Here is a 16,993-nt window from a genome sequence, read left to right on the forward strand (position 1 = left end):
TCGAGTAAAAAAAAAAAAAATACACTTAAAAGAGACCACATATTCGACCTAATTTAAAGTAGTAAAGTTTGACTAATCAAACCTAGTATAGCACCCCCATGGGTCATGTCAGGTCAAAAACTAGGTCACTAGTTTAATTGCTTGAAAACCCTTGAGCCAAACTTAATCTATTTTTATGCCCCCGAAAGTGGGCATATTAAAATTGCACCGTCCGTGTGTCCGGCTCAATAAATTGTGTCCAGGCTGTAACTTTCTCTTGTACGGACAGATATTATAATAACTTGCCACATGTGTTCAACACACCAAGACGACGTGTCGTGTGCAAGACCTGTGTCTCTACCTCTAAGGTCAAGGTCACACTTAGTGTTTATTCACAATAGAATGCTGCATATAAGTACATAGAGTATATGTTGTCGTGTCCGGGCTGTAACTTTCCCTTGTATGGACAGATTTTAAAATAACTTGCCACATGTGTTCGACATACCAAAACGACCTGTCGCATGCAAGACCCATGTCCCTACCTCTAAGGTGAAAGATACACTTAGTGTTTATTCACAATGGAATGCTAAATATAAGGACATAAGAGTGTAGGTTGTCAAGTATGGGTGGCATTTTTTATGTTCAGAGGCAATTTAAAATGACTTGCCATATGTTTTTGACACGTAAAGGTCAAGATCAACTTTTCATGTACTAACCTTGTTCATAGGTCAATGTCACATTTGGGGCATTGGTCACATACTGTGACAGCTCTTGCTTTGTTTCTCCTCTAGCGACATAGTAGATGGTTGGTTGGTCAGTAAGTAGTTTTCTTCATATGTATGTTTTTAAATAGTAAAAGAACATGTTCTTGTATGCTGTATAGGCTCCTGTTTTTTAATTAATTATAAAAATATTTTCTAAAACTAGGTCAGAGGGACAAAGAGAGAAATAATGCAAGCTGCTTAGTCGAGATATCAGTCTAGACAAGACTTGAAATTCAAAAGCAAGATTTAGTGAAAAAAGTTACAGACATAGTGAGTCATTGTATAAATTTATATAAACATATTTTATTTTTAAACCTTAACATTTTATGATTGGATCTTAATCATTAAATAATTGGCCATCACTATTAGGCTTCAGACTGTAGAGTTATGGGATGATGGCATTGGAAGGGCTCTCCTTATCAAATCTTTGTTGCAAGCATTAATAAAAGTAAAGTTTTAAAAGCGTAAAAAGGTCTGACAGTTAGATTATAGGTGACACTATGTATTATGGTATTTAAATTTCAGTACATATACATATTCTAAATTCGTAAAAAGAAATGACCTGAATCATATTAAATATAGCTGTTGCAGTAAAAAGTGTATAATTGTTCTTTCTTTTGACTTAAATCTTTATTTCGACTGAAATTCAATGTGAATCTGCCAATTTTGCAATCTTTCAAGGCTGAAAAAACTTGTATGTTGTATTTTGTTCAGTTTAATCTTAACATACTCATTAGATAGATATTTATTTTCCTCCGATAACTGAAGAGCAAAGAACATCACACTTGAAATACGTATGATACATTGATACTTATATACACATATATACACACACATGCAGTGATACACAGAACATAGTTCTGATGCAAATTATTAGGCAAGGGCTAGACCAAAAGCGAAATTCTAGAATCCACCTTTGCATCGCAATTAAGCTATAAGTTATACCAGGCATCCAACATTTTACATTTATAAATAAGTTTCGTATACAATAACCGAATATATTATACCTTACATAATTATGTTCCTTCTTATTTGTTATAAATATTTAAACAGTATAATTTTCAACATGTAGTTTAGTGGGCCTTAAAAATAAAAAAGTGACCAGTCACTTCCGGTCAGCCTTCAGTCGATGTAATGCAGGGGGTGTCTGTACTATTTCTTATTGGTTCTTATTACCAATTTACCAGCGTTGCTCAGATAGTACATATACGTTTGTATACATGTTATAAGCATAAATACTAAGTAGAAGCATGTCTAGCTATATGTTTTAGACATATGAAATGGTCAACAATAATCGAAACCAGTGAAAAAAGTATGGATTTAATGTTGCTGGAGCGTCAAGCATTTTTGTTCAATGCTGAGTTATGAAAAAAAAAATTAAAACATTATTATCAATAAAATTATTAGGGTTAGGCAATGGGTTAAAGTCAGTCAGGCAACATTTAATATTTAATTATAGGACTTGTAAACTTTTTCATATTTAATACCCCATTCCATCAAACTTGGTCAAAGATTTTTGTTATGAATACCTTTTCTTTTGAGGGCTTTCTTCCACATTGCAAACTATTGTACTCAGATAAGCTATATACAAAATGATATTTGGTGGACTTTGCATTTGTGACAAGGCCTGTCAATAATAACAAAAATATGCCAACTAATTTAATAAATTTTTAAGGTTTTACAGTTTTGTAACAAAGAGTGCTATTGACTAAATACTGTATGTTGCGCAGACTCAGTGTGGTTGTTTTCAAGATTTTAGTGATAGTTTCTATAACTATTTGTTTACATTGACAGTGACCTTAACCCTGACCGTGACCTTACCCCTTGGAGCCTTTAATAAAGCCCTATTGTGACTGCAAATAGTTTTTTAAGTATATATGATGACATGATGTTCATTTCTAATTAGCATATGTATGTAAGCATAGGTTGTTTTAACATTTTAGTGATTATCCTTGTTTAATTTTAATTTACAGTGACCTTGACATTGCCTTATGGGTGCAGTAATAAACTCAATCTCCACAAATAGTGTATTGAAGATTTAGTATAAATATGTAGAACGTGGATGTTTTAAAGACATCAGTTTTTACTGTTAATTTACATTGACCTTGTGCCTACCTAAACTGAAGCCTAATCTCGGCAAATAATAAGGTTTTTTTATATAAAGAAAGCAGAAGATAAATCGTGACTCAAACCCTTTTTTGGAGGCTTTCAAGCATTCCAAACTGATCTGCAACAGAATGAGGCTAGCATCCTACCGAGGTACACGGGAACGTAAATGCAAAATAACTCCAGACATTACTTTTTTGTTTAACTGGATGTGCTGAAAGACGAATATAAAAAAATAATCTTAGAAATTGATAACATGCATTATACATGCAATGTATAGTAACATGATTGTATATATGTTAACATGTTTTGTGTTTTATTATTTTATAAACAAAAGTGTGTCATTGCATTAAAATTTATTAATTTAACAGCTTCCCAAGGACTTTCAGCCGTACATAATTCCGAAAACACTATATGCATATTTGTAATTGTAACCAACTGTTTGCGTCATCTTGTTCAGTCTTGAGGACGATATATTGCCACATGCCAGATATGAGGGAAAACGGACGCCGTAACCGTCAGCACTCCAGTATTGAGGACGGCACCTGGGGTGAACACGGTAGCACACGTACATCACGTATACGTATCATCGTCACATACCAGTATTGACAATAACTGTACTTATTAACACGCTAGCAAGTATGCCCAAGATTGTCCAAGACGTATGCAAACCTTTTATATACGGGTGTGTTGTACATACGGACACGCGAGCCAGTTTGGCCAGGACGTCTCCATATCTCTTATGAACCGGGCATATTATACATATTATGTTCGATGGATGCCTTGTGTGTTAAACATTATAAGTTATGTTTATTATTGACACACGTGATTCCTAAACAGTCACGGGCGTCAAAGTGTAGAGCGCGGTTTGAAGTGAACGTGCTTCCCTAATACAGCAGTGAAAGTTGACTGTTTGCACTAACAACTGTATGTTTGCACGCGGACATTGCGGGGATAGCTTGGTAGCGAGGCGGTTGGCGTTATCGCAGCGACCTTAAAGTGGTGGCAAGACCTTGCAGCTTGTGCAAATCTCGCTCAGCATGGCCCCAGACTTCGTCGACACGGTAAGAAGGCGAAATAATGCTTCTGTTTATGCCTAATGCATTTCGCTGCAGATGGTTTGGTTGTTTATGCAATAAAGATTAAACTGTTGACCATACCTTATGCTGCATTGTTGCTTGGCATGAATGCCACTGAAATCTTAAACCACCTCATGTTTCGATCACTTGTGGGCATCATAATTTCAGTGCTGCATATTTATAATTACAATTATAAACTGATGTTAGACAAAAACATCTCATTTTTAACGGGTACCCATTTTGTTTTCTTGTCTCTGACATCAAGCTACTTGTATAATTGGCGCGTGGGTTAGGTGTAAATATGGCGATAGGAGACGGACAACTGTCTCTTGAAATGTACACATTGATACAATTTGGTAGTGAACAGTATCAGTAACTACATAAATACTGTCGAACAGTCACAAAAACTTGGCTCTGACTTTGAAAAGTTTGTTGTATATCAAGACAAACTGACCCATTAAATAGCTTTTAATTTCCACCGAGATGAATTAATTACTACGCAACCATTTCATTCAGAAACGGCAAGACATTCTTTAAACAAACTGGTGTGAACATTACCTGTAAAACGCGAGCGAAATTTATCTACGTAAATATTTAAAAAAGGGGGGTCTTCCAACTTATTTCGTATTCCTTTTCAACAGATTTAAATAGGGATTCATAAACCATGTTCTATTTGGCATGCTGTGGAATCCGGATTTTTCCTCCATTTAAATGCAACGTAACTTGAAGAAAGTCACTGGCATTGTTATGTCTCATGTAACACAGCATACACACGTAACCGGATCATGATTTCCGGCGTCGCCTACGACATAAAATATTCATGACCACTTTTTCACTTAAGGCAGTTGTAATATAATTTTGACCAAACATAAAACTGTTGTTGATAATGAACATACAATATCGACCAGGTTTGATTAACAGCCATATTGCATTGTTCCCCCTTATGGCTCTTGAATTGTCAAATTCCGACCAAATTGTCTTTCTTTCTCTCGATCCACCACTAGATGGCAATATTCATATATGTATGTATATGTTATGGTCCACTAGATGGCAATATTCATATATGTATGTATATGTTATGGTCCACTAGATGGCAATATTCATATATATGTATGTATATGTTATGGTCCACTAGATGGCAATATTCATATACATGTATGTATATGTTATGGTCCACTAGATGGCAATATTCATATATGTATGTATATGTTATGGTCCACTAGATGGCACTATTCATATATGTATGTATATGTTATGGTTCTTGAATTATCAAAAGTACTCAGGCAAGTTTGATAAGTGCTATACAAATCATTTTTTAGTTGTGGCCCATTATATTTTGGTCTTAATCTTCAATGAGTCTAGTCTTTTGGGGTATTATCAGCATATGTTGAATAAAATATATTCAAGTTAAATATAAAAATAAAAAGACCTCGCTCTAACAGCTTGTTCCAGAACTGTCCACTAAATGCTCTTAGCAAGCGACATATTTAGTTCGCGGAAATTGAAATTTGGTTGATCTTAGACCGTAAGTTTAATATTGATTAGTTTGTAAAAAAAATGTGTCTACATAGTCTTTAATTGTGTTCAGAAAACTCAGTACAAATGATATTTATTATTAGTAACGCCAACCAGAAAACTTGCGGTGCTCAGTTGATAACGTGTTCATAATTAAGAGAGAGAGTTTGGTTCCAAACGACATTAGCATTTTTATTTTATGAATCAGTTCAGCATAAGTCATACAGTATGACAACAATTCATTGGTCTGTTCTCTCACGGCAGACCCCTGTTGTGAGGTTTGGTTAAACCCTAAATCGCAAATGTACATTTATTTGTGTCCAACATGGGTGAGTCTTTTCAGGTCAATGGAGACGCAATTAATCTTTATCTCCAAGCTTTAATTAAGTGTCTTAGGACGTATGAAGTGGTCTTATTAAAATGTACGGAATGCGCGGTGCCCGCCCCCTGTCCACCGCTACAAAGTCAATGTTTGTTTACCTGGTGATACTTCTCTGAACGGAAGTGGAGCGGCAGGAGACGCGATATCTACGTCCACGACTCTGGAATCTCCATGTGATAACACACACACACGGTACTTTGCCTGGCCTTCTCGTTTGGTTCCGGGCAAACGTATGTGTGATGATTTATCCGTTAGGTTTCCATAGCATGTTAACGAAAAACAGGGAAAGCGTTAAGAGCAAATTCCGGACGAAGCGTTGAAACGAATGCTCGACCGATGCATTTACCAACAAATTTTGCCAGTAAACACACACACACACGCACGCACGCACGCACGCACGCACGCACGCACACACACACACACACACACACACACACTCCCCCCATCCCCCAATTGACTGAAGTGGGTGGAACGCGGTAAGCTGAAACCCAACACTTCGCATTCATGAATCGGTACGCTTACTCTCAAAATCGTTTAATATTATTTGTCAGGATTCTAGTCGGTAATAAAGAATATTCGGTATTAACGCATTATCATTATATCATATATTGTATGTAAACTGGCATTTTGTAAAGTGAGTCTGTGGCCGATCTAGGAGCATATTTAGCCTGATGCAAGATTACTCGGCACATTGAACCAAATTATTTACTTTACTGTGTCCTTACCGCATTGAAGGGATATAAACATTTATCAACTCCATCATCAATGATAGTAGTGCGAAGTACCAAGGTTAACATTTTGGAATTAAAAAATATACATGAAATTGAAATTTGGGTGCGTTTCTTTTATTTTTAAAAAACATTAATGCTGTTATTTAAAACGAACTAAAGAAAGAAAAAGAATATAACTTTTCGTATTTACGAACTTATCGTTTCTGTACCCAATACCAATCAAGTGGTTTTCGTTCCTTGGTGTACCGGGTCTAACGCAAACTATGCGCCATTTCAGGATGCAGTGGACACGAGTGCTAGTGCTTGCTTGCGCGCTTCTTGTGTGCGCCGTGGACGCCGTCTCCGAAATTGAGCAGGTATAAATAATGTCTCAGTGATATTCTTTTTTTCTAACATTTGATTCACCCACCATTGTGTCCGCCTGACATACTATCGAGTAAGAGACGAATGCTTTTATATCGCTCTACTCACTTATTAATATTTTCCAGCTGAGACACGAGTTGAACCAGGCAGTTAGCGAAATTGGTCGGGTGTCGTCCGCGCTGGCCATGATTGAAGGCCGGACCGATGCGGCGCGCACGGAGCTACTGCGGGAGGTTGGGGCTCTGGACAGGGACGTATCGACTCATTCAAAGGACATCCGGGCAGTGAAAACCGTGATGAACACATTGGTGGAAGACAACGTAAAAATGCAGGGCAACCTCAGGGCTATGCATGGTAAGGCGATGTGCGGTATAGTACGGGTAATGCAGTATGCAAGGTGAGGGATTGCGCTATGTCTATAGTACGGGAAATACAGTATACAGGATAGACGATGTGCTGTGTACTATGTTAAGCATGTGATAAAAGGCAGTATGCACGGTATGGTCGTGCGCTATGTATTACGGGTAATGCAGTATGCACGGTATGGTCGTGCGCTATGTACTACGGGTAATGCAGTATGCACGGTATGGTCGTGCGCTATGTACTACGGGTAATGCAGTATGCACGGTATGGTCGTGCGCTATGTACTACGGGTAATGCAGTATGCACGGTATGGTCGTGCGCTATGTACTACGGGTAATGCAGTATGCACGGTATGGTCGTGCGCTATGTACTACGGGTAATGCAGTATGCACGGTATGGTCGTGCGCTATGAACTACGGGTAATGCAGTATGCACGGTATGGTCGTGCGCTATGTACTACGGGAAATACAGTATACAGGATAGACGATGTGGTGTGTACTACGTTACTATAGTATGCACGGTATGGTCGTGCGCTATGTACTACGGGTAATGCAGTATGCACGGTATGGTCGTGCGCTATGTACTACGGGTAATGCAGTATGCACGGAATGGTCGTGCGCTATGTACTACGGGTAATGCAGTATGCACAGTATGGTCGTGCGCTATGTACTACGGGTAATGCAGTATGCACGGTATGGTCGTGCGCTATGTACTACGGGTAATGCAGTATGCACGGTATGGTCGTGCGCTATGTACTACGGGTAATGCAGTATGCACGGTATGGTCGTGCGCTATGTACTACGGGTAATGCAGTATGCACGGTATGGTCGTGCGCTATGTACTACGGGTAATGCAGCATGCACGGTATGGTCGTGCGCTATGTACTACGGGTAATGCAGTATGCACGGTATGGTCGTGCGCTATGTACTACGGGTAATGCAGTATGCACGGTATGGTCGTGCGCTATGTACTACGGGTAATGCAGTATGTACGGAATGGTCGTGCGCTATGTACTTTGGGTAATACCTAGGAGCCTTAGTGAATGTATGTCGCAATACTTACAATACTAACAAGGCCCCGCCGAAGGGGACTGTCAGAGTGTCGAAAGGCTCAATGGTACGTGCATCAAATTTGAATGTGTATGGTGATTTCAGCAAGTTTAATTATGCATGATTATATACAATTTCCGATTGCCTTTTGCATGATACATTTCGAACATTTAAATTTATTAGTCACCAGTTGTCAATCAAACAAACAGATGACCAACAATGTGGTTATATTTTGTAAATAAAGATCAGCTCGTGGTTGCATTATTCAATCGATTAACTGGAAAACCTTCGCCTAATGATCTCGACAAGTTGAAATAATTGCTTTGGCGACTGGTCAATTGTTTATGAAAATCGTGGTCAATCTGACCACTTCTTATGCAAACAGCAGCTCACCCAGCGTCTCCTGCTCGGCATGTACTAGAAAACAAAAAAGAATAGGTCACTTGAAAAGTGTTAGCCTATTTTTCCAAAACTCTTCGACAAGTTGACACTATATGCAAGGGTCTTGGTGTAGTCGTGACGGTGCCTTTGAACATACAACGAACAAACATTTAGTATTTCGACCGAATTATGGAATACGTTCACAATGTGCTTAAGAAGTCATGCCAACGAGGTGTCTGTATGACACATATGTCAAGTTGAATGAGCTCACGTTAAGGAAGGAGGTAATAACACTCGCTACTAGCTATCTCCTCAAACCTTACGATGAGTTATGTAAAATATGTCTTATTCCAATGTCTTCTGAGACTAATAACGCTTAGACTAATGTTTACGTCGACGTTATAATGTGTTTTCAGGTATGGACACTGACCTGGGTTACGTGCGGGCATCTGTAGAACGGCTCAAGGGTGAGATGGCGGAGCGACTCGAGATGAGTGGCGCTCGTCTCAACACGCTAGAGGGGAAACTCGACAAACAGGCGGATTCACAGCAGAGAATCACCGGTATAGTTGCTTCTGTAACTTCATTTTTGATTGCAAAGTTAGAATTGCAGAGCCAACAAACTGTGCGAAACCGAATGGTAGTGTATCGGCCATTTACTTTATTCGATCTTATTGGATATTAAAGCTGCACTCTCACAGATTGAACGTTTGACAACTTTTTCATTTTTTGTCTTGTAACGAGCCATTTTTTGCGAAAACCTATGGTAACCAGACCGCTGACAAAAAGTTAGATCGCAGATTTTTACATTCAAGGTCAAAAATTTATGTTTTATGCATTTTTAAAACCCTTATAACGGTTTAAGCCATAAAATGTTAATTTTCGAACGGAAATATAAAAAATTAAGATCTGATTTTTTGTCAGCAATCTTATGTCATTGGTTTCCAGATATTTACACAAAAAACTGCGCTTTCCAAGACAAAAATTTTAAAAATATATTGTAAAAACGGTATATCTGTGAGAGTGCAGCTTTAATATTGAATGGAGTTCGAAAAGAACTATCAATGCGGCAGTAAAAATGGATGGAATGCATTAAAGTGTTGAATTGGTAATAGCCCTGTACAGGACTGAGAACACATTTGTGCTATTTCAGTTATGATGAGCGGTCAGATGCAGAAAAACAAGGAGACTTTGGAAGGCTTGAAGTCCAAACTCACGGAGGAGGTAGGAACGACTCGGGTCCCTGCTCGATATACCGCCCGGAAATAGATAGTTTGCTACATGAACTAGAAAAAGATTAAACCTACATTTCCAGCCAATGAAATTGTCTAACGGTCGTCAATTCTTAAATCCAAAATGACGTGTAAATTTTGTTCCCCGTCTGCTGAAAACATGTTATGATTTAAGTCAATTAGTTTATATTTTGTAAAAGCTTACTCATTAAGATTTAACATAATGTGTTCTAATTACTTCATGGAGAGATTTGATGATGGTTGAAAACTTTAATGCTTTAACTTGTAAAGTCATCCTTTTCTTCTGCTTGTTATAGATTATTGTCGGCCTCACTGTATACAGGTTGCGTTTTTTTTCAATTTGATATACTGTAGAAAAAAACAAATCTGGATATTTCTATATTTTTCATTTTAAAAAGGTGCACTAGCACCGGCTTTTTATGTTTCAGACAGAGGGCATGCGGGACTACTTTGAATCCAAGTTCGGCGGCCTACAGCGCAAGGTCGAAGACCTACAGAGCAGGCTCGACTAGTGGCCGTGACTGCATACTGCATACGAACAAACAAGATCGCCTTCATCATTTGCTTCAATTTAACAAATTAAAAGTTCGGTAGTCGACGAAAAACTTTGATTCAAACTTGCAACATGTTTTATAGGATCATGGCTTGTACATACATTTTGATCGACACTTTATATACACGTCTCCTCATTCTTAATTCGTGGTTCAAAAAGTGGATAATCGTTATCATGTTATCATTTACACGTGTTCATTGTTTAAACAGATAAAATCAGATAAAAGGTGACTTTTCATTATTATTATTATTATTATTATTATTATTATTATTATCATTATTATTATGCCTTCCCATTCCTTACGCGTACACGAACATTATTCTTCTTCTTCCTCCTCCTCCTCCTCTTCTTCTTCTTCTTCTTTGATTTTCACCAAACAATGTCTGTCTGAGCCCAGCAAACAACCGACGTCGGTACGTCTTAGCCGCCCCAAATCCCACTTCATGCAATGTGGAAACTCTGACGTCCGTGCAACGTTGAGTTATGACGTCATCTCGACATGGGAAACTCGTCGGGCGCCTGTTTTGAATCGAATCGCACTCATACCTAACAACGCAAAAAACATTTGGTGTTCCATTACCTAAAGGCACATCAGTGTTGTTTTTTCCACTTTTAGGGGAATGGTGGCAGGGCCCTTAGATAGGGTAAAAATAGCGCTGATTTGGCAAAAGGTAGAACAATATTAACATGATTATTCAACAAACCAATCGACTTTCATAAATGGCACTAAATTGCTATATTTGCTAAATGAAAAGAGGTCAGTGCTCCCCTAAAAGAAAATGGGACGAAAAAAATGGAAATATTGTTAGTATCGTTAGTATCGTGTAACCTGCATTTTATTTTGGTGCATATTGGAACTTGAGGAACAAGACAATGCTGCATATTATATACAACTAAGCACTATTAAACCACCATGATAATAACAAAACTTTGATCTACTAGATATCTGAGATATTTTATCAGAATTCTCACCATAACGATTTAAAAATAAGATCATTATATATATAAATTTTACGATTTAAAAATAAGATCTTAATATATATAAATTATTATTAAATACTTTATGAGTGCGTTTGAACCGATCGGAAAATATAGAGGTCCGATTTAGCTTCGAATATTTAATACATATCGAAAACGATAAGGGACCGATATCCTTACGGTTGGTAAAAATCTTTCTTCTTAAACATACTTATTACCTCCCTTGATTTAAATTAACTTGATTTTATGTTCATTTATTTAAAACTTCCATTTTAGATATCTCGAATATGATCCACTTCCACTTTAGATATCTCGATCAGATATGATCAAATAAAGTAACTTATGAAATCTAATAATGAACTGTATATAAGCTTATATATAGATATTTTCATGTAAATGGTTTAAAATATATTTAAGTATGTTTCTTTGACCGGAAGTTGTATGCGTTTAAATATTGCAAATGTGAATTACGTCCAAAATGATCGTAATTGCGACGTCGTGTTTGACGTCGGGTCAAACCCAATCTCATTAAAATCATATCGTGACGTTCACTTCATTTCATTACGTTATATTTACACCTCAACTTCCATTCCTTGAATGAACTGCCTTTCGGTGAACGCAACATCTTCGGATATGTTCGGATCGTAATTCATTGCATAACAATATACATGAAAGCTATTGATCTTGTTATTGGTTGTATTGTGTCTGCAGGTCCCGTAAAATATAGATCACATTTTTAAAAGTGTTAGTTTATTATATTTTAAATATAATGGTACCAGAAGTGTTTCAATTTTACGTTTTAAAGTGATTTCAAGTGGTTGATCTTTCCCCGCGTTTTTGTCACATCAATTTGAAAAAAATGTTTCCGGTTATAGTCGGGTCGTTCTATTTACAGAATGGGTAAGAACGGATTACTTAAAGGTTTTCTTAAATGAAATGAAGATTTTTTTTAACAATTCTTGAATGAAATAATGAACTATTGGTGTAAATATAAGGAATGAATTGCGGGGTTGATGTCATTATCGGGGATATGAACGCAATTGGGTTGGTCAAAGTACGCGTGGAGTCCTTCGGACTCCACACACATTGACCAACCCAATTGCGTTCATACCCCGATAATGACATCAACCCCGCAATTCATTCCTTAAATGTAACATAGCGTAACGTCGTGAAGCGTGTATTGGGGATCTGATTTTAATGAGATTGGGTCAAACCACTCTGCAAAATCCACCAAAATTTTGACGTCAAATGTTTGCTGAAAAGCATAACTCAGATACATAAATGAATTAAATGGAACTTTGAACATTTATTAATAGAAAATCGTAATGTTTCCAGCGCATGTATTTTAACTATTGTTTACTTATTTCAAGGTACCCGCCCCCCCCCCCCCCCTTGTACTTTGATTTGCCTTAAACGATGGCCGCGAACTTTTTCAGCCATGCTATATCTTGTATTTAGAAACTCGCAACGCATTGTTGACTGCCAGTTAACGATAGTATCAAATACACAAGGCAATGTTTCAATTATCCGGCGTAATTGCAGATGCTCCTCGGTTTTTTTTCTTTCTTTCGCAAGTATTACCGTGAAAACAGTCGGTGGGTTATAAGAATTTCAGAGTTTATTTACTTTCGGCATCATTTGAAGAGACAAGTAGGAGCAGAGATTTTAGAGGGCGACACTTTATCAAACACATTACTTTTTGCATTGTTTAAATGATCCGAAATAATCTTCGATTAAAAAATGGTAATCAGATTTACTCGCATCCTACTCCCAGACTATATACATTTGTTTTATCTAGTGATATTTAATTGAAAAATCACGCTATATTTAAGCCAAATGTTACGGTTAACCTCCATAAGGTTCATCGAGTGACCATCAACATTTATATTTCTTCCCAGTTTGAGTAAGTGTGTGCGTTTACGCTCGCCTCTAAAAGTGAAAAGGGCTAAAAGGGCTGAAATGTCAAAAACAGGGAAATTTCTTGATAGGAAATTTAATCACTATATCTAAATGTGAACAAAACAGGTAAATAGCATAATTATTTTGACGCAAACTGTTGTTTTTTTTCATAAACATAAATGATGTTGTTTGACCATACAAATACATACTATATAAGTTACAAATTCTTGATAATGTTTGGATAGACAACTTGTGAACAATATAATCATCCAAAACAAACACATACAGAGAAAGATACTTATATAAAAATATCTCAAATTAATGTACAAGTCAAACAATAACCAAATACACAGTGATTCGGAGAAAAAATACTTCGCTATATTTCACAGAACGTACTGTTTACAAATTCAATTTATAACTGCACTTTACAACGCAATACTAGGTTTCATATTTTAATTCACCTTCCAGCCTGGCAAGTTAATTTTGTTTATAAATACTTGTCTTTCTTTTCCGGACCGGTACGGAGATTTCCCTTGGTCCGGTCCTGCAAGTCTCTATACCCAACCTAAATGTACAGTGCGGGATAGGTTTTAAACAAAAAGCGTCAAAATGGCTACCAATGTCTCCAGGGTAAATGATTTTATCGTATTTTTGTACTTTTAAGCTCGAAAAAAAAGAACAAGCACTGTTTAGGGTTCGATTATTTCCACTAGTTACTTCAAAAAGGGTACATTCGCTATGTAACATATTTTCGTGTGTAACACTGGATCTATCTATGATGCCACAATAATGCGCGTTTAGGGAACTTTTTTAACATTTTGATATTCATTTTGTTTCCTAAAGGCCACGAGTCAACTGAGCAGTACCATTGTAAAATATATTCTTCAACTATTACACCACAATACTGTACTTAACACTTCAGTTGAATTAAAACACAAAAGTTACACTTAAATTATTTTAGCCAATACCTTTTACTTATTACATTTAAGTGTTATATGAAACACAAATAATTAGTTTGATATATCGACTTCTGTCAATAAAGCATCGCCATTTTGAAACCATCTAACAAGTGCCGCTCAATTAGTCCAAATAATTGTACGTTGACGAATTTATTTGCGATTTTTGATATGGCAAATCCTTCACGTACAAATCCTTTTGTACCAAAAGTGGGTAGTTATTCCGATTGGAATTCCTTGTTAAAGCATATTGCTTCCATAAAATATCATAAAAACAAGAAATATTACTAGTTATATATGTTATTTTATATTAGTACACAAAAAATTAATATCCAACGAATAATTATGAGTTTGATTGGGTTTTCTTCATTTTATTCTGTCAAAACATAACAATATATACATGAAGAGCACCTGCAAGGCTGCAGTTTACAGTTTTACAACAATCGGAACACTTCGGCTAATGTATTTAAGAGGACTATCTCGAAGCTTGTCGGAGGTGGCCGAGTTGTTCTGCTTGGCATAATTGTTGTCTGTGTCAGTCAAATTTCATTTTATTGGGAAGGTAAATCATGTGTTTTAATGCATTTTAATCCTGTTTTGTGCAAAATAGCTTTTCACTTAAGCGGTAAAATAGGAATATAAATCTTTATTATCCATTTCAAACATAAAATACTTCACTAAATACAATTTCAATATTTTTTAAATCCCCCCAGTTTTTGCACAAACTCGTTTAGACATTTGGGATTGGAAGAATCCCGTATAACACGTCTATTATTTTAGACTATCTGCTCAATATACTTAGTGCTAGGATCTGTCATTCTTGACTAGGAAAACAACAGGTGGGACAGGGTTTTTTCTATAGTACCCACGGGTCCGACTATCGGACCCATTCCCAAAGCAAAATATAAGATATTTTTCCCAATCTTCAGAAAAAAATCCCAATCAGAAATATATATATATATATATATAAAAAAATAAAAATCACTTCATTTTCAACATCCTAATAAATTATGGGATGTAAAGTTTTTTTTTTATAATTGAACTCGGAAGTCATTGTTTTTCATCACATTCAGAAATCAGTATGAAATATTATGTCATGATTTATTGCAATAGATATTTACACCCCTAGGATTTATATTTTTGGGGTCTTTTAAAGGGAAAATAAACTAATATTAAATCATTTCCTAATTCGCAGGAGACTAGAAAGCTTTTTCTTTTAACTGTAAAATTTCCCAATTTTGGCATTTTCACGACGGAAAATTTCCCAAAATGTCTAGGGTCTTTTTCCCAAAATGGGCAGAAAAAGCCCTGTGGGATATGGACGCTTAGAGTTGCCAAATCAAAAATCGTCAAAGACTCTGAAGCGGCTGTTTATATTGACTATCTATGACATTACAACCAACCTCTGACAATTTCCCATCTGTTACAAAGTATGGTCTGTGTCCGTATTACTGGGAGTATCCTTTTACTTTGAAATTCAAAACAATGCCAACAGTGTACACATGGGTTGTTGTTTCTGGATCATAAAACCGCCCCGATAGCTCAGTGGTAGAGCGTTCACTTCAGGTGCGGAAGGTTGGTAGTTTAAACTCTGGCCGCGTCAAACCGAATGACGTTAGACATTAAAATATGGTACCAGTTGCTCTCTTGCTTAGTGCTCAGCATTGAAATGGTACTACTGGGAAATAGTCTAAAAGATGTGTTATACGGGATACTTCCAATCCCAAACGTCTGCACAGGTTTGTGCAAAAACAGGGGAGATTTGAAAAATATTGAAATTGTATTTAGAGAAGTATTTTTTGTTTGAAATAGATTATAAAGGTTTATATTCTTATTTTACCATGTTAGTGCAAAGATATTTTGCACAAAACAAACATAATATGCATTAAAACACAGGATTTACCTTTCCAATAAAATGTAACTTGACTGACACAGACAATAATTATGCCAAGAATAACAACTCGACCATCTCAGGCAAATTTAGAGATTGACCTCGTAAGTATAATTGTAACAACTCAGCCATGGCCGAAGTGTTCGGATTGTTGTAAAATTGTGAACCGCACCCTTGCAGGTGCCCTTCATGTATCGTTATGTTTTGACAGTTTGAAATGGAAAAAAACACATCAAACTCATAATAATTTGTTAGATATTTATTTTTTTGTGTAGGGAACTAATGTAAAATAACATTTTTTGGTAATATTTCTTGTTTCTATGATATTTTATTGACGCAATATGCTTTAACCCGAAATTCCGATCGGAATAACTACCCACTTTTGGTACAAAACGATTTATACCTGCAGGATTTACCAAAAATTTTTTTAAAAATTTGTCAACGTACAATTGTTTGGACTATTCTGGGAAAATAGTGTACTCAGTTCTGGTTCAATCCAGGGAAGTTATTGGTGCTTTACACCAAGCATGTTAAAGAAACAAGAGCTCTCTTTGCAAAGAGCTAGGGTAATGCACCTGGATCTCTTGTATCTAACTCCTTTCTTCTAGTCTTCCAATGTCTGGATTTGACTGCGAATTGCTGTCACTTCTATCTCATGACATTTACGGCATTTAAACGCAATTTAAGTCGTGATGGTTTCACGACAGGGTCAAGCCGTTATGCAGCCGGTGGGCAGACCTTGATATACTGA

The 16,993-nt window shown here is 36.6% G+C and overlaps 2 protein-coding genes across 2 annotated transcripts in view; both read left to right on the plus strand.

The window, feature by feature from the left end:
• Positions 1-6,570: 6,570 nt before the first annotated feature.
• LOC128226419 (uncharacterized) lies at positions 6,571-10,477 on the plus strand. Its single transcript, XM_052936296.1, has 6 exons — positions 6,571-6,659; positions 6,834-6,912; positions 7,045-7,273; positions 9,129-9,275; positions 9,866-9,936; positions 10,394-10,477. Exons 1-6 carry the CDS (start codon positions 6,643-6,645, stop codon positions 10,475-10,477), a joined length of 627 nt encoding a protein of 208 aa, XP_052792256.1. The 5' UTR covers positions 6,571-6,642.
• Positions 10,478-13,978: 3,501 nt separating this feature from the next.
• LOC128228239 (coiled-coil domain-containing protein 112-like) overlaps positions 13,979-16,993 on the plus strand; it is a 29,648-nt gene continuing 26,633 nt past the window's right edge. Inside the window, exon 1 of the mRNA XM_052939415.1 lies at positions 13,979-14,025. Within this exon, the coding sequence (XP_052795375.1) occupies positions 14,005-14,025 (21 nt within the window). The 5' untranslated portion in view covers positions 13,979-14,004. The remainder of the gene's footprint in view (positions 14,026-16,993) is intronic.

This window comes from Mya arenaria, chromosome 3 (genome assembly GCF_026914265.1).
Source record: "Mya arenaria isolate MELC-2E11 chromosome 3, ASM2691426v1".
NCBI lineage: Eukaryota > Metazoa > Mollusca > Bivalvia > Myida > Myidae > Mya > Mya arenaria.

What these genes read in the sequence shown, in the direction of transcription:
- LOC128226419 (XM_052936296.1), top strand. An exon ending in CAACCTCAGGGCTATGCATG is followed by an intron (nt 7,274 to 9,128) that starts GTAAGGCGATGT and finishes ATGTGTTTTCAG; the next exon opens with GTATGGACACTGACCTGGGT. An exon ending in AGTCCAAACTCACGGAGGAG is followed by an intron (nt 9,937 to 10,393) that starts GTAGGAACGACT and finishes TTTATGTTTCAG; the next exon opens with ACAGAGGGCATGCGGGACTA.